Source organism: Halyomorpha halys, unplaced genomic scaffold (assembly GCF_000696795.3).
Source record: "Halyomorpha halys isolate HHAL.00 unplaced genomic scaffold, Hhal_1.1 Scaffold1389.1, whole genome shotgun sequence".
NCBI lineage: Eukaryota > Metazoa > Arthropoda > Insecta > Hemiptera > Pentatomidae > Halyomorpha > Halyomorpha halys.
In genome coordinates this window covers 234,373-252,953 of record NW_027109868.1, presented here as the reverse complement: position 1 = coordinate 252,953, position 18,581 = coordinate 234,373, and the positions used below count along the sequence as shown (strand labels likewise).

General features: G+C 34.9%; 1 protein-coding gene across 1 annotated transcript in view; it reads left to right on the top strand.

Annotated features, from left to right (window-relative positions):
* Window positions 1-226: 226 nt before the first annotated feature.
* LOC106689538 (protein maelstrom homolog) overlaps window positions 227-18,581 on the top strand; it is a 61,143-nt gene continuing 42,788 nt past the window's right edge. The window contains exons 1-4 of the mRNA XM_067048039.1: window positions 227-347; window positions 4,333-4,537; window positions 11,049-11,126; window positions 18,086-18,232. Coding sequence (XP_066904140.1) covers window positions 300-347; window positions 4,333-4,537; window positions 11,049-11,126; window positions 18,086-18,232 — 478 coding nt within the window. The 5' untranslated portion in view covers window positions 227-299. The remainder of the gene's footprint in view (window positions 348-4,332; window positions 4,538-11,048; window positions 11,127-18,085; window positions 18,233-18,581) is intronic.

The window sequence follows — 18,581 nt, the reverse complement described above, 5'->3', positions numbered from 1 at the left end:
AAATTTCAATCCCTAGTGGTGTACAAGGTGTATACATCTAGCCTTCAAAATAAACTGAGACCTCTTTTAGAACTGCTCATAGGAGAGGAGTAAGCTTATTTTTGACCAGAAAGACAAACCCAAGATAACATATTCTTCCTCTGAAATATATTACTAAAATCCTGGGATAGGGACAATAATATGTACATCGCCTTTTTTGTTTTTCAAAAAGTATTTGTCTCTGTTCCAAGGAATGAAGTATGGGAGGCACTAAGAGTTAAGAACGTTCTAAAAAACCTTGTGGAAGTCACTAAGTCCTTATGCCAAGACCCAAAAGGAATCGTCAAGCTAAATGGACAGGAGTCAAGGTATTTTCATGGACAAAATAGCAGCAATTTTATTATGTTTATCTATATTTTCATTTACCACCCGCCTCAAGTTCATTCTGATGATACATTTGAATCCTTCTTCCTTTCATATATTCCTCTCTTTCAAAATATAATTGTAGATGATCTCAACACCAAATTTCTCAGATTCTCCTAATAGATCATACCTCATGGACTTAATTTTCTCCCTAAACCTGTTTATTGTTCCCTACCAATCCACACATCATATCCATTTCACCGATACCTGGCTTGATTTATTTATCATTAATTCTTGACAGCAACTTTTGTCCTCCTTCCAAATTCCTATGTCTTTTCTTCCATCCCACGACCTTATCAAAATGTCCTTCTATGTCTCTACTCCCATGCTAATTTCAAAGAAAATTAATTGACAAAACCTCGATTCCTTAACTATTGAGAACATTGGTCCCGAACTTTCCCTCTCCCTAGAGCCTATCTATTTACTTTTATCTATTGATGACGTGGAATGCCTCTCTTCAAATCTCCTTACATTCCTTAATCAACACGATCCTATTTAAACCCATACCTTCAAGCACCCTCCATCAACTCAGAAATAAGAGAGTTAATGAGAAGAAGAGATGCGGCTAGAAGACGTTAATTTTTTCTGTATCATAACAGTTGCTTTTTCCAGTGCACCGAAATAGGAATTTTCGACGGAATAGGTTCTTTTGTTTACAGATATTGTTAGTAAAACAATTATATTAATTGATTGGCTGTATTAAGATGATTGATATTTACCAAAAATTGAATTCTGAATCAATTTTGTTCTTAGGATTATTCGACTTTCCACACTGTATGTATGCAAATTGTCCTAATCCATCAAAACTTGTCCTAGTGCTGCCTACTATATAGAGAATTCTGAAGGTACCCAGTCAATCAAAGAGCTAGTAGCTTCTTCCTGTCTGCCAATGATACTATTCTTATACAATTAAATTTGAAATGTTGTGTAGGATACAAAAGCAGGTCATTGAGATATTCAGATTGTCCTTATTCAATGTTAGCCACTCTTTATACAAATCAGCAAGTACAGGATATGTCCATATGGAGGTTCAATTTCTTTATAATTAAAATGTTTATTTATAGCCAAAATATCATACAAAATCATGTCATTTGTCAAATAAAAAAATCAATAAACAAAATACCTTTCACTTTCCAATTTTCCTTATTTTGTTTTTGTTAAATGAAAACATTAAAAGCATGCAGTGAAAACATTTTATCCTATTTGGGTTAATTTTGCCAGAGAAAAACTGCATTGACATATTTTTGACTACATAGTGCAAGCCTAGTCATTGATAAATAGATTGGAAATATATTTGTATTTTCAAGTCTTGAATATGGAGTTCTATGGTGTTTACAAACTGATGGAATTGTGAGGTTTTCATTGCCTATCATCGATATATATTTAATCAATATTAAAAAATTCGATATACTTCCAAATGTGAAAAAAGCTACAAAACATTACCTCAAATGTATTCTTTTATAGTTACATATTGAGTTATACACTCAAATGATTAAATTATAGGACATTGTAATAAGTAGTTCAAAAAAGTTTTTTATTCTTTATTTTTTATTTCGTCTGTTATGTATGTTTTAGACATACATTTAATTGATCTTATGATGGTCATCGGTGGCGGGGGGCGGTAATGTTAGATTAATATAGAGAAAGGTGGATAAAATTTGTTTAAAATATCCAAGTAATTATGTGCAAATAGTTTGGTGTAACTTGTTTAAAAATAATCTAGTAATTACATTGCTACAAACTTCGGTTGAATTATTCATCAAGTTTTTCCTATAAAATGTTTACTCCAAATTATTGAGAAACAGTAAACATACAGATCAGTTGATATATCTTTAAATCAGTATGTATTCATCAGTCCTTGAGTTCATTTTTCAGTTAATCTCTGGCACCTTTTGTCCGCAGGATATTGTGAAATTGAATAAGTTAATATTAAAGTTGGATTCTAATAACTAAAAACTCTGTACATCTCCAATTGCAAAAAGTCATAAATATTACTTCAACTTGCTTATTTATCACACTGTTTAACTACACTATAAGTTTTATTTCAACATGATATATGAGATTGCTATTGCTTGCTCAATAAACAAAAATTTATTAGAAACTATTTACATTATTAACACCAGTAAAGCAACAGGTTATTAATCACTCATTAGAACAAGAAACAGCTATTCTTACCCTAACACTTCAAGATTTGTGTAGCTTAAGAATTCCATATATAAGGAGGTTGTTTGTCAGGGCTACATTTCCAAGCAAGAAAAGTGAAACTAAATTTTTACCATACTGTACTCTCGTCTAGAGTTAATGTTTGGGTAATTTTGCATTTACTCCATTGTTTACAATGGCGATAGTCTTTTCCACAGCGTCTTAACCAAAGGGGCAAAGATATTGCTGATGCAAAATGCAGTTGAAATGATCAAAATTTTTTCATATATATGAAAAAATTTTGAATATGTATATATATATATATATATATATATATAGTTTTTTTATTGGAGGCCGTTCAAGAAACGCTCAGAAGCCACATCGTACTGTGCTGCGCCGAGAACTCACTTAAGGTAAAGTAGGTTACCTTCCTTGTTAGTTGTTCTTGTGGAACTGAGTAACATATTTACCTCATTCTTTCTCTAATTTTTTATTCATGAATTATATTTAATATCCAAGTTGAAAAAAAAAATAATAAGATGATACCTTTGATCTTCATCTAAAAGCAATCAACCTTCCATATTTCCCGGAACAGTCTCAACTTTTTACTTATTCGGCGTCTAGCCGACCACGGTCACAGGACACAATTTGTTTTCTTTTTCGACGATTCTTTTACTTGTATTCTGGAATATTTTTTTACAATGTGGATTGCGTTTTGAGACAGGTTTTACGATTGGCTGAGAAAATTGTCCGATAATGGTTAAGGGCAACACTGCGTTTCGTACTGTACCTGGTTTACTAAAACGGCAACAAGTGTATAGGTGTGCAATTTTTCTTGTTAGTTTTTGTGTTGATTTTGCTTTTTGTTCTATATTTATCTAGTAAGGTTTTAATAATAATACGTATCTACCATACAGAATGATCCGTTCCTAAGTTTTTAAAGTATCTTATGATAGTTGTGGAACATTCTATTAGAAGGCAATACATACTCTGGAAAAAGAGTATGGGGCATTGGGCCATGTTGATAAATCCAATTTTTTATTAAAATATTGATTTTTAACACCCATTTTCCATGAAATAATTTAAGTTTTGAAATAAATTGTGTAGTTTTTCATGTAGAGTTTAATTTTTTTTTAAAAATCTGTATTTCCTAGAATTGGAAATATTAACTTTTGATAGAATGCTCCTCAATTAAGGAGTTTTCTATTAGAAGTATGTATGTCCACTTCTACAAAGTTATTTGAAAATTATTCTGGGATCATCTAATGTAGATAAGTTAAATTTTTTTAAAAATGTTAATTTGTAATTTGACAGGGAACAATTTGAATTTTTTTTTTTTTAATTTTGAAATAAACTGAATAAGTTGTAGGGTAGACTTTAAATTTGTCAAAAGTTATTTTACTTTTTATAAGTTGATTTATTAGAAAATTCCATAGTTATACTAACTTATGTTAGCAACTAGTTTCAAAACTCATAGTAACTAGTTCCTTCAATATTTTAAAAGTATTTTTAATACACAAAATTATTTTGAATGTATATTATAAACTTAATAATTTGTTATCGTTTTTCTCACACCTTTGCACTAATTACTAAATGTACCTCTCCTTTCCATCAGATTATTTCTTTTTAAAAATGGTAAACATGCTTATAATCCATGTTTTTGTCTTTTTTTTTTTTTTTTAGGGAAAGACTTCCTTCAATTCTTTAAACATTTATTTACAAAACTTCAACTATAATTCAAGGTTTTCTTTAGTGTTTACAACTGTTTTTTAAGCATTTCTTTTCTAGAATATGACACCAGAAGAACGTAAACCATACAATGACAAGGCATTAACGAGTGTTTCCAAAGATCATGAAGACAATACAAAAAAATTTACTTCTTTGGGAATTAGTTATGCTGAGCTAGATGCTGAACAGAGAGAGTTGGCGGAAGCTCATAATCTTATGCTAGCTACTATTAAAAATACAGTAGCAAACCTTGACATCAATTCTTGTAAGAAAAAACTTTTTGTTAATTCTAATTACCTTTAATTTTAATCTTCTCTGTTATTACAAGATTATTTGAATAACTTTGATGATATATTTTTTGTGTTAATTTAAGATTCACTTGTTTTGGAATGTTAAGAAAAGACAATATTGTTTTTTGGCTTTTGAATTATTGTTAGTCCAGTTTTTGTGACCATTATAAAAGACCACTTAGACTGTACATAATAACTCTAGTTGTGCATAATATTTTGCAGATGACAAATTAAATTTGAATAAGTATTATATAATGTAGAAAATGCAATATGAAGCCAAATAAAGTTTCAATACCTGTTTTTTTAACCACGACAGCATATTGTTGTCACCTGAGGATGCCTATGAATCCTGTATGTAATCAGCTGATAGATGTATGTTTTACAGTTTTTTTTTAAACAGAATTACTAAGTATAAATTATAGAAAGTTATTGTATATCACCACATTTTCTAAAAAAATATTTAGACATTGTGAAATAATCCAAAACATTATAAATTTTTTTTAAATAACAAAAATGTATGTAAAAAAACCTTTTAACATTTAAAAAACGTTATTTAAAATTTGTAAAATAAAATAATACATAAGGAAATACATTTATATATTTTCAAAAATAAATTAGAACAGAGAAAAAAATTGAAGGATTGTACAAATCCTTAAAGGTGACAGAGTCATGAACTATCATTTCATACAAAACTGTTGGAAGCTTTTTATTGATAGACTTTTTTATTTATTTATTTTTTTTGTCCCCCTTCCTGGCATTTCTACCATAAGCGGTTCAACAGCAGCAGGGTAGTGCGCTTTGGTTACACATGCCACTGCTGCCAATAATCTTCAATTTTTATATTATTCTTAATTTAAAACAATTTTGATCCTTTTTTTCCTCTCAACTTTTATTCTTTAAAAAAGGATCAAAATTATTTTAAATTAAGAATAAAGTAAACCACTATCAAACAAGCATATATAAAATAAATAATTCAATTTTTATGTTCAGGCTTTATTACATCACCCTTTTTTTATGGTCCCCAACAGTCCGGTATTGGATTGCTTTGAAAGAATTTTATTTAAGCGGCATGTAGCCGGAATATTGTCAACTTCCTCCAAGCATGTCTTTTAGTCTTACAAATAGATTTATGATACTCTGTAAGAGCTTTCTTTTAGGAATCCCATCTGCCAGTTCTTTTAGCAGCATTGAATAACCTAGTGAGGATTTTTTGCTTATTAAGATTATTATTCCACTTGGAGACATTTGTTTGTTTACAGATGGGATTACTGATGTATGAATTCACAACAGCATCCTTCAGTCAGTTATTGAGACATTCTAGATTACAGGAGGATTCTAAGCAATCCATAGAATCCTTTTTCCAAGTGTTTAGTATGATGTATGATCCAGTTTCAGATTCCCACCATCCCTATTCTGCAATTGGAGCCTCTTGAGGAATGTCATCTCTAAGTTTCCTGCCAGGAAGGAACACAGCCACCCTTGCAACTTTTACAAGCTCCTTGGCATCTCCAGTGCAAATGGTTATACCTTCTCTGATGTCAACATCGGGGATTATAGTAGGCAGCCAGTCTTTAGTAGATTGGTTGAGACAGTTAAGGATGCATCCACCCATAGCTGGCACTACCGAACAATGGTTGAAACTCTCCCAACTCGTCTAAATGATCAAGGAGATCAAGAATTTTATCCTTTGGTGCACTGCACTGTGCCTTAGTCAGTTGAGTTTGTGGATAATTGCTAGGCACAATTGCAATGTCAAACCCACTAATTGCTTTTGCATAGTTCTTAGGCTGGCCATCTATTCCCCTAGGTTTCTTCGCCGCAACAGGTGCAGGGGAGCTCCTAACTTTTTCCCACAGCATGGCCCTGCTTTGGGGTCTGCCCTCTAGGCTCAGCCACCTTAGCGAAGGTTACTAGACACTGAATGTAGAGAACTGTACCTGGTAAGAATAATTCAGGTTATATAGCATTGTGGTAAATAAAATGGGCATGTAAGGTTGTAGGGCTTAGTAGATAAGAAACAGATCCCTAAAATGCTAATAAATACTGAACCGATGGGTAAGCATAGGTGGAGTAATTGCATCAAGACTGACCTGAAATTTTGGTTTTGGACAAGTGTCACTGGGCAGATGTGTGTAGAGAGCAATTAGTAGTATGAGCATCAAACCTTTGGGTTCACTAAACTTTTATTATTATTTTCTTTTTGCATTAAAATCGGTGAGGTAGCTGAGTTTAAACTTGCTGTTACAGAGTCTACACAGCTGAACAAATGATGATGGAGAAAAATGACTATACTTTTCAGTTTCTTTAAGTCTTACCATATTTTTTATGCTTAAAATCACTTACGAACATATTTAGTGTTTCCGGGCTGGAAGTATTAGCTGACAGATTGGCCTTATTCTCATATTTTGAGAATATGAAAACATTGTTTGGTGAACTGTACCTTGTTTGACCCATGAAATAAATAAAATGATTAAAAAATAGGGAAGCTGTAAGACACAGATTTTGTTGCATTTGCCTTATCTGCAGATTATGTATTTTTCAAACAACTCTGAAATGGAACCCTTCTCTCCTCCCTTGACTCGTTCAAGTGGATAATCCTGAAAATTATCCTTACTTGACTCCAGTGACCTCAGTTTCTTCCAAGTTCCCCCAGATGATCTCAAAAACTTCACATCCTTTACTCATAATTCTTCACCCACTATTGGCGGAATCTAATGAAATTGATACTACATACATTTTACTCTGATCCTCTACTTCCCTCCCAATTAAAACCAAATTGCTTATGACGCTGCTTTTGAAATATAGGTATGCTGAGGAAAATATGTTTATGCATGGGTAAGTGAAAATGGTAGAGGTGCTCTGATTGAATTGATATGAGACCTAACTGTCTGTCAATATTAGCATGTTAAAATTAAAGTAATCGTTGGTCTTATTTTTTCATCTTTATGGTGTTGGTTACTTTTCTTGAGCCGATTGGATGGTTCTGGATCCTTTAATAGGAGCTGTGGAGGGGATAGGAATATATGCTCTGGTTTTTACTACAGCTGGTTAAAGTGCTCATATTCTTATTCATTCGTTCGTTCTTCATCTGTGGTAAAGAGATGCCACATTTTTTACCATAGTAATTGTTAGGTAGGGAGGACACTTCAATCCAGTCTTATGACAAGAGCAGGCAGCAGGTACCTGGTACTGGTAATGATAGGGGGAAAAAGTCCGGCAAGTGGGCCTATTGGTCCTTATTGCCTATTCCAAGATAGACCAATTGAATGCCTCTTTTATGTATCTTATTCGTTTATATCGAACTTTTTTGACTTTCTAATGAAATTTAAAAGGGATGCCCAATCTATAGAGGAAGCCTCATTTTCTATGATTCTATCAGAGCCTAGAAGCCTATATCTTAGTGACGCATACCGGCCACAATTGCTATGTAATGTAAGGCAGTTTCGGGGGCATGTCTACATAAGCAGCAGGTTTCTTCATGAACTACTCCACAAATCTTAAGATGTCTTTTAGGTCTGCAATGACTTGTAAAAACACCTATTAATAATTAGAGTACATTTCTGTTTAGGCCTTGCGGCCACTTAGTTTTAGAAGAAAAGGGTTTAGTTATTAAAATCTTGACCTGTCTCAACCCTATAAATTCCCTCCACTCCTTGCCTGCTATCTTCCATGTCCAGTCAAGAACTTCTTTTCGCTGATGCCTTTTACAAATACCTAGGAATGGTTCTGGTCCTATAGGAGGGTGTTCAGCCCCGTTTCTAGCAAGCTGGTCAGCTTTCTCATTGCTTGTGATTCCTTGTGTCCTGGGACCCACACTAACTTAAGCTTCTTTAAGCTCGCTAATGACTCTAAGGCTTATTTACACTCTCTCACCAATGTAGAGATGACCTTGGGTGACTTAAGGGCTTGAAGGGCAGACAGACTACCTGAAGAGATGGTGATACCTGTCCTTTCACAACTGGTGATTTCAGGGTATGTAGCTGCTGACAAGATGGCAGACACTTCTGCCTGAAAGACAGTCGAATATTTGCCTAATGGAAAGTTTAGTTCTATACCTGTCTTCAATATAGACCTCAGCCTCCGTTAGTCCAGTTGAATCCTTTCTTGATCCATCAGTAAAACAGGGCAGATAATCTCTTGGGGACTGAACCCTATCCTTGGGTATAGGTAACTAATTTTGGTGTCCAGTGCGGGTGATATATCTAGCTGTGTTGAGCGGTATTGTAATAAATTATTATATAAATTCTCCCATCTCTTTCCGCTGTCTATTTTCTTTCATTCTTAGATAGGCTTCCCCTTTTATCAATAAGTGGAGGGGTATTAAAGAAAGCAAGACTTCTATTGCCTTAGTTGGTGTTGGCCTAATGCCCCAGTTATGCCGATACAGGCCTTCCTTTGGATCTTATTGACCATTCACATATGGGAAGCTCTATGCTGGGCTGTCCACCTCACAATATTTACATAGTAGATTCTCGGTTTTATTATTGCTGTATAAATCCAATGCATAACCTTTGGGTTGAAATCCCGAGTGATGCCGGAACAGCATCTCTTCCTTGCCAAAAGGCTGCTCTAATTTTTCTTTTAATTTATGCCAAATGAGACCCCACAATAGCACCATAGCAACGGCGAGATGCAACTCCCCTGAGGGTATCCAGTCACTGCCTACGCCTGTAGTCTGGTACCGTCTTCCAAAACGACAATTATTCTATTATTAAGAACAAAGCTGACCCAGCTGACTATTGAATTCGGGGCAGAAATGTCTAATAAGATTTTACAGGCTGCCTCAGGCTCTGTTTTATCAAATGGGCCTTCTATATTATGTGTTAATCCACCGCATAGTGTGAATCACCTTCCAGCCTCTTTCTGAATAGATCCCAGTATGTATTTCTCGGGTTTCTTTTCAATGTGAGTAGAGGCTTCTCAGCTATAATCTTAAATGAGATCAACCTATGGTCAGACAGTGTAATGTCTGAGGTGACCCTCCGGTCTTTACAAAAAGGCTTTTAATGCGGCTAGAGGCAAGTGTTATATCTAAAACCTCGCCCCTTACTCTTGTAACAAAGGTTGTTTCACCCCCTGTGATGATTATTTCTAAGTCTCTTGAGGCTATAAATTTAAGCAAGGCTTCACCACGCTCATTGGTGTCTGTGCTTCCCCATAATAAATGGTGAGTATTAATATCTCCGTCAATTAAGAGTGGTAAATCTACCTCCCTGGAGTATCGGAAATGTCTTTCTAAGTATTGATAAGGTGGATCTAAACTAAGGAGAACATAAACAGTTCCTATTAACAATTTAATCTTATTTATACCAATCTTTATGTTTAATGCCAAGATTGTGGTGTCTTTTGTATTCAACTGAGGTATTGGCAGCACCTGTAGGTCCTTAGAGGCCCAGATCCAAGTCCTTGGATTGTCTTTATATGGGGTTGGGCAGATAATCCTCCCACCTATACCCCTAATCCTCTAATAGTTCCCCTATAACAATAAGGTTCCTGAATTAACACAAGGATCGATTTGACCCCGAAAATCACTTAGCTAATTGACTTATTGTGCTGAATATTAATTTTTCTTATCTTGATCATTTGTCTGGCAGATGAGGAGGAATATAGGAAAGGCTAGCACTTATTGGCATTTGCCTATCCTGTGCTCCTGCTTTTTGTCGAGTAGACTGGCACCCTCCATACGGTTAGTCGGACCAACTCGTCTCTCAGCCGCCAGTCGTTTGCTTCCAGCCAGGCCATCGTGTTGCTCAGCACCTTAAAGATTGCTGTCAGATGGTCTGGATCGCCTTCTGCTCCCACAAACTGCCACTGATCTGTGTCTCATTTTGGAAGTCGAGAAGCTGGACCAATCTTCCGGATTTGATCACCTTGGCTCTCAAGCCAATAACAATTTTAGTGGGCTATGGAGTCTCAGCAAACTGCCCCACCACAAACCTACGGTCTGTAGGAGGTACCCAGCCAAGAAGCCAGTCTCGTCTCCTCATGTGAGGAAACCTGAATTTACCTGGAGTTCGGAGTTGTTGAACGCCAGCGGTCTCCTACTTGGATGTGGCTCATTCATCCTCATCTAGATTAGATTATATTTGATTTTATTTTATTTGTGGAAGACAAAGTCTTGTACAAATTCATAACCCAATATACAATAATAAAACAAAACCTGAGTCTAGTGCTCCATTACAAAAACAATAAACAAGTGCTCCATTACAAAACAATGAACAAAAACAAAACAAACTGGATAATACAAAACTATTAACATAATATTTATTACTCCATTATATTAAACTTAAAATAGTGAGAATTGTTTTAAATAAACGAAAGCGTGACATAAGTAAAGATATTAATTGGCTTCGAAAACTATTCACATACTACTGTTTATATGCCACTTATGAAATCAAACTTATTATATATTGTTACAATATAAATATAGAGTCTGTTCAATTTGGCTTCTTGATCAATGTTCAATATATTTTTGATGTTTTGTAGGTCGCAAGATGCGGATATGGGTTGCTTTAAGATATATTGTCTATTTTCTTTTAGAGTGTGACAATGTAGGAGAATGTGGTACAAACTATTATTATTATTATTATATACTATTATAATACTATATATACTATTCCATCCATTATAATATATTATTATACTATTATAGAGTGTATATATTATTGAAATATGAGAAGTTGTGGTTCAGGATCTTTTCAAGAATATCGCCTTTATGTCTCAATATTCTGTTTTCGTATGAACAATTTAACTCATTTCTGTTGTAGAAAATAGGTTTTATTTAATAGAAAATAGGTATTATTTTGGTTTGTAAATAAAACGGTAGATAGCGACTCTGCTCTGGCATAGGATAGCTTGGCGTCCTTTTGGGCCTAGTACAGAGTCTGTCATGGTGTCTGTTTATGAAAACACACTCTTGTTGTCTTTATTTATAAAACCCTCCCTAAATTGCACTACAATTTGGTAGCAGAGCGTGTTCAGTGCGTGAAAGGGTGAAGTGACAAGAGGAATTTACATATATGAACGGATAGGTAAGCTCTGTGATTTTGTTTAGGAATAACTGTCAAAATCAAAACACAAAGGACATGAATGCCACATTATTCAACATCGAAAGGCTCACTGCCGACAATTACGGGATATGGTCGATGAAAATTGAAGCTTATCTGGTAGCAAAGGAACTGTACAAAGAAATTATTGAAAAGATCTGCTGAAGAAGATCCAGCGTGGGGAAAAAAAAACAAGCAGGTACTCTCTATTATTATTCTAACAGTTGGTGATGATGTAATGCCGTCAATCAGAGGTGAAAAAAGTTTTGGGAAAAGTTGAGAGAGAGATATGAGGGGTGGGAGGAAAAAGTGATGGATCTGGTGTTTGACGTTACTAAAATTAAGAAAGACAGTGGCGAAACAGTAGATGAATACATTACAAGGTTTCAGTGTTTGGTCCAGGAGATGGATCAACTAGGTAAATCTTTGACAAACAAAGGAAAGGTTAGATACATTATTGAAGGCTTACCACCCTATTATGATCCAGTTGTTAATCCCATTTGGCTAATAGGAACATAAAATTTGGGGAATTAAGACATATGTTTTTATCATTTGAAAGGAGGAACGTTATTGAAAGTCGAACAAGTTGAAAAACGAACAAGCATTGAAAGTCAATCCAAGGCAATCAAACTGTATCCAAAAGGCCAGGTAACCTGAAAAAGGACTACTGGTGGAATAAAGAAGTGAACAGACAACCCAGTGGACATAAACCCAATGATACACAAAGGACCCATCCTAGGAAACAGAACAAAGCATGTTTGGCTAAAGAATTTGCTCTTTGTTCTATTGCCCATAGTAAAGGGAGTGAGCAGTACCTCGATTCCGCATGTACCTCGATTCCGCATGTACCTCTCATATGACTCCCAACAAGTCTCTGAAAGAGAACAGAGATATTTCAGTTGCTGAAGAAGGAAGAGACATAGGTGCTATTCATTGGAGGAACATTAAAGTAAAAGCTTGCGCGAATGGTTTTGAAAACAACTTTACTTTGCAGGATGTTTTAGTTGTTCCCCAATTATGTGATAACCTGCTGTCCGTGCCGAAAGTAGTGGAAAAGGGATATGAGATTATGTTTTCCCAGGAAGGAGCGGAAATCATCACAAAAGAAGGAGATTTTAAAAATAATCTGTTGACAGTTAGATTAAAAAAATCCTTTGATAATGAAACAGACGATGTGTGCTTCAAAAGAGATGTAGTTCAAAGAAAAATCTGCCATCAAATAATAGGTCATTTCAGTGTGAAGAAGCTTGATACTATGGCTGAGGAAAATATTGTAGTTGGGTTAAGTAAATTAGGAGGTGATCTAGGTATGTGTGAGCCTTGTTGGTAAAATGGTTCGCAAGAAATTTTGTCGTAGCATTATAGATAATTCAGCTAAACCTCTGGATAGGGTTTATGTTGATTTATGTGGCCCCATGAGAACTGCTACATTAGGTAACAAGTATTATTTCATGCTACTAGTTGATGGTTTCTCCCGAAGATATTTTATTAAACTCTTGAATAACAAAACGGAAGCGTATGAAAATTTAGTATCTCTTATTGAACAATTAGAAAATCAAACCTCATCTCAGTTAAAAGTACTGAGATCTGATAACGGATCTGAGTCCATAAATCATAGAATTAAAAATTATTTTTCTCAAAAGGGCATTAGGCATGAAAATACAGTCTACTATTCACCATGAAGTAATGGCGTTATAGAGCAAGCTAACAGGACGGTATTGGAGACGACTTGTTGCTTACTGGCAGACGGGGGCTTACTGGAAGAATTTTGGGGTGAAGCTCTGAGTACAGTGGAGTGCTTACACAACATAATACCAAATAGCAGTAATCCAGACAAAACACCTCAAGAATTATTTTCTAATAAGAAACCCTGTATGATACATTTAAGGGTTTATGGTTGCTTATCCTATTACACAGTTAATAAACCTAATTTGGGCAAATTGGATTCCAGAACCAAAAAAAGGGGTATTGGTGGGTTATTCTCAAACCAGGCAGGCATATATATAATTTATGATGCAGATGAGAAGAAAATACACGAGACCCTGGAAGTAACTTTTGATGAGAAGCAGAGAGGTTGGATACCACAACATCGAGAATGGGATGGAGACACTGTGCTACTAGAAGTGCCTTGGCTCCAAGAAAGAAAGAGAGAGAGAGAGAGGTAGTGTAGAAGAGTGTTGAAGATTGTGCAGGTATAGACAGCAAAGACCCGATATCAGAAGAACAGGAAACACCTGATCACCTACATATATCAAGTGATGAAGAGGATTTCAGGGGTTTTGAAGATGAAGACCATTCAATGGACCAACTAAAAAAGTCTGGAGATAATTAAGATTCGTCCAATGGAGAAGAAGAGCAAGAACAAGAAAAACCCTGAGAGAATGGACAGAGCAATTAGAGAAAGCCAACAAGAGCAAGGAAATTGCCTGAAAGATTAAAAGATTTTGTTTTGGAAATCCTGGAAAGGGAACCAAAAACTTACAAAGATGTTTTGGTTGCACCAGACGCTGGTTATAAGCAATTCAAGAAGAAATTAAAAATATGGAGGATTTCAAAGTTTGGGAAGAAGTTCCTCGACTGTCAGATGAGAAGAGAATTAAGAGTAGGTGGGTTTCAAGAAGGAAAACCCTGATGGAGTTAAGGTTTACAAGGCCAGGATTGTGGCAGTTGGTTGCAGACTGCAGGAAGGTGTGGACTGATTTCTTCTGTAGCCTAGTAATTAAGTGGGAATCATTAAGAGCGATCTTGGCACTATCGGTGAAGACTAAACATAAAGTAATATTTTTAGACATTAAATCAGCTTATCTCAACTCCGAATTTAGTGTTGAATAAATGAATAAATACGAATATAGATAATTTCCTTTAGGCTTGAAATTTATTCCTATTAGTGCATTAAGGGTAAAAATATGATCAATACAGCCTCTCTTGCTTCTAAATCCTGCCTGCTATTCAGGGATAATAATTTTTAGAGCAGCCCATAACATAAGTCTTCTTGCAAAGATATTAGTAAATAATTTTGCCATCATACTTATCAAGGATATCCCATGTTAATTATCTATATCTTTTCTATTACCTTTCTTAAATTACAAATGAAGTTTTGATTTCGACCAAGAGGGAATTTTTTGTGTTCATTATTAAGTTTAATAAATTTAGAAGATAGTGTTCTCACTCAGGATAATGTTTTTAAATGTTTCATAGATAATATGATCGAGTCCTGGGGATTTTTTATTTTTAGAGAGATGCACACTGTTGTAGTTCTTCTAGGGAAATATCACTATCTAAAAGCTGATGAGTCACAGAAAAATTTAATATCTCAGATATATTCAAAACCATATTGTGTTTTATAGAACCTGCTCCAATCTATCAAATTTATATCGTTTTTATTGTTTTTATATGGTTGTAATGATTTTGTTGTCCAAAATTGTTTGCTGTTTCTGACATCTTGTAGGTTTTTTAACATGTAGAGTCTAAATTCTACTTTCTTGAGGTTTATTAGCTGTCTGTACGATTTCCTAGCTTCAATAAATTCATTAAACAATTCAAGTGCTATATGTGATTTAATCATTGATCTATATTTTTTTTTTAAAACTCTTTTGGAATTTCTACAATCTCCTTCAAACCATGGTTGATTAGATAGCAATTTTGGATTGTTTGATGATTTAATAGTGATTATTAGTCCAGTTTTGACATACATTGAATAAAATTGGTATATAATGGGTTTTTTATCTTGAAAATTATAATATATTTTATCAGAGCAAGATAAATGTGCTTTAAAGTTGTCAGTTCTATTTTCATCCCAATTGACGCATCTGTTGACAGTGCATTGTTTGAAGCTACATTGTTTGAAGAATTATTATATTGGAGAAGATCAAGTTTTTGTGATGAAGATATGTGTAAGGAGGTTATACAGGCCAAATGGTCTAGAGAGTCGAACATAAGTGATACCTCCATGTCATTGAAAATATCGAGGGTTTTGTCATTGATCCATACTAGGTCTATTGTACTTCACCCTGAGTTTGATATAAATGTATGTTTTCCTGGCTTGTCCGATGGTAAAATATTATATATTAATTTGCTCGACTCTTCAAGACAATTATCAATATCTCATGAAGGGGGAAAGTAGATGTTCCCAAAAACTATTATGATGTTTTCTGTTGTCATGCTGTTAAATATCCAATTACGATTTCTAAATTGAACTGAGGTTTCTAAAGCGACTGAGTTATGGATTAAGGTTGGCAGACCTCCACTAGCATGGCCAGTTTGATTTAGTTTTGTTCCATTACTATTATACGGGATGTAATCGTGTAACCATGGTGGGAGTACAAAATTATCTTCTGTTAGCCATGTCTCTGCAAAACATTACACTGAGTTCCTTCTAGTAACTTCGCATTCATTACTGGTAAATTTAAATAAATTTTTAAATCCACTTATATTGCAAAAGATCAGTCTATATTCTATTTTTGAGAAATGTTAACCTTATTGGAAGCCTTGATGTGGTTTTGAGACCGAATGACACTCTGAGAGTGACCAATATGTTGTCAGATAGATATCTGATCATTTGAAACAGATGAAAGACTCTTAGAATGAAATCTGAATTCAGCCAGTCTTTATTCAGTTTTCCATTTTTTTATTAACCTGCTCTTCATCAGATGATTTTGGTTGTTTATTCTCTTGTTTTGTGTTAGAACTAAGTATTAAAGGATCTGATTCCTGTTTAAGAATATTTTCTACTTCTTTTATTCGGTAATATGAGTCTCTTATTTTAAATAAACTTTTCCTGTAGGAAACATTTTCATTAATATTGCATGAAGTTGAAGATATGAATAGATTCTTCTCTCTTCATCCCTTTCCTTTAATGTTTTATTGTGATTAATGGAAATGTTTTTACTTTTTAGTATTTCTTTCTGCCTAAATATTTCCTGTTTGAAATTATAGTTATTTAGTGGCACTAATATTGGTCCTTTTTTTTTAATTGAAAACAATTATTTACGGTGTAATCAGGAAGACTTATATTGGCCTGGTTCAAAACGGAGAGCAGCCCGTCGGGCGCCCAGTGCTTTTAAGCTGCCTTTGGGTAGTCTTTTCAGAAGAAGGAGCCTGGCGCCCCAATCTGATGGTCTCCCTTTCAGCTTTCCTAAGTAAGGCCTCCTCCCTCCTTTTCCCCTTCATGTATCATTTCTCTTTAATTTTGCCTAGTCTATTGTGGCAGCCTTTGATGCCTCTCCTTCCACTCTAGGCATCTTGCTGCTCGGGTCAGCCTTAATGCGTCTAATTTGCTATAGCCTTGGTCGGATTCCACAGACTCATCACTAGTCTTCCCTATGACTATGGCCCATCCAGTCACCAACTGGCACTACTACAATGTCCGAACTTTTACACTGAGCTGATAAAGCAGCCACTCCTTCTGCATTTAGAGGAGCGGGCTCCTGTACTATCTGAGCGGCTGGAGAATGCCATTCCTATTTTTTCCTCTATACCCTCTGGAACAACTCCACCAGGAGGGTTAGTGCAGCAGAAGAGAGAGGAGTAAGGGGTGGCTGTAGTGACTTTTGTGTGTAGTGTATTGTGCTGGGTGCAGTAATTGCTGTGCTCCTCTAGTTGCCAACCTGGACAGGCATGTATCTCGCCTGGCACTAGGTTTCCGGTGGAGATATAATCCTCTTTAAGTAGCCAGACCTACTTCCCCTCCGGGGCAGCTTCCTAGGAAAGGTAATTCTAAGGTATGTACTGTAAATGACATTGGTTTTATTGTGTAGTAGTGTACTGTGTGAGTGTCAGAATATATATTTCCCCAACTTGGAGGGCCAGTGGCTGCTTGCAGTACAGTGACCTAACGATGGGGCCACCAACTCCCTACACCTATAGCACAAGCAGGCTGTAATATATGCTATCTTGTAAGCTTATGACATAGGCCCAATTTCAATAACTATTCTCAAGGTAAAACTCCTCAGGCTTTAGTAATCAACTCACCAGCTATGGTGAGATTCCTCTTCCTAAAGAAAAATTTTGGAGTTTCTGAAAAAGGAGGGTGCTGGCTCAACCAAATCAGCATTTTATTTGTATCTTCATTGTTATGGTGGATCCTGGAATCTGTTTTGTCAACAAAGTTGTTCTGTGGAATTGATGCCACAGAAAACTTCTATTTCTATAACTTTTTTGTTGGAGTGATAGTTAAGGCCTCACTTGTAGTTCAAGCTTCATTTATGAGGTGGCATAAGGTATTGTAATACATACATACTTGTCTTGATGTAGTGAGTTGACAATATATGTGACACCCATCTTGGGTTAATGATGTCATAAAAATCAAACTGTGCAGTTTGAAAGTAAACACTCAGCACCAAGTAAACACGAGCTGAAATTTTTACTATTTAAGAAGTTTTATTAATGTATGTATAATTTTTGTTTTATTTAATTTCAAATCTTAAATCAATTGGTATTAAATAATGTGAATTTAAAAAAGTTACTAATCTTTTCTAGCCCTGAAGTCTCATAAATTCTTTGTGTGCTATGTCAATTATTTCTACAAGAATGATCATCATATTTATTATCCAGCTGAAGTTGCTCTTGCAGCCTTTTCTTTGGAGTCAGGTGTTCTTGGTACCATACACTTCTTTGTAGATCCTGGTGAGTAATTCTATTTTAGTAATTTAATAGTATTAAGGATTGTGACTGTTTAATGCTTGATTTTTGTCTTTATTTTCCTTGAAACTAATTCCACATTTTTGTAATATATTTAATGTTATTGGAGGGAAGGTGGGGTTGCGTTTTTTATTCTATCATAACCTCTGGAATATGCTTTTTGAGGATACAGGAATGTATCATGTTGCTGAACAAACTGTTTTAGGTCCATTTCACAAATCACATAAAACATTTCGCCCTCTTTCTCCTCCCTGTACCTAGTGATGCCATAAGTTTAAACATTTTAGTCAAAATAGTACATTATTTTCAATTGAAAATAAAATAAATAAATATA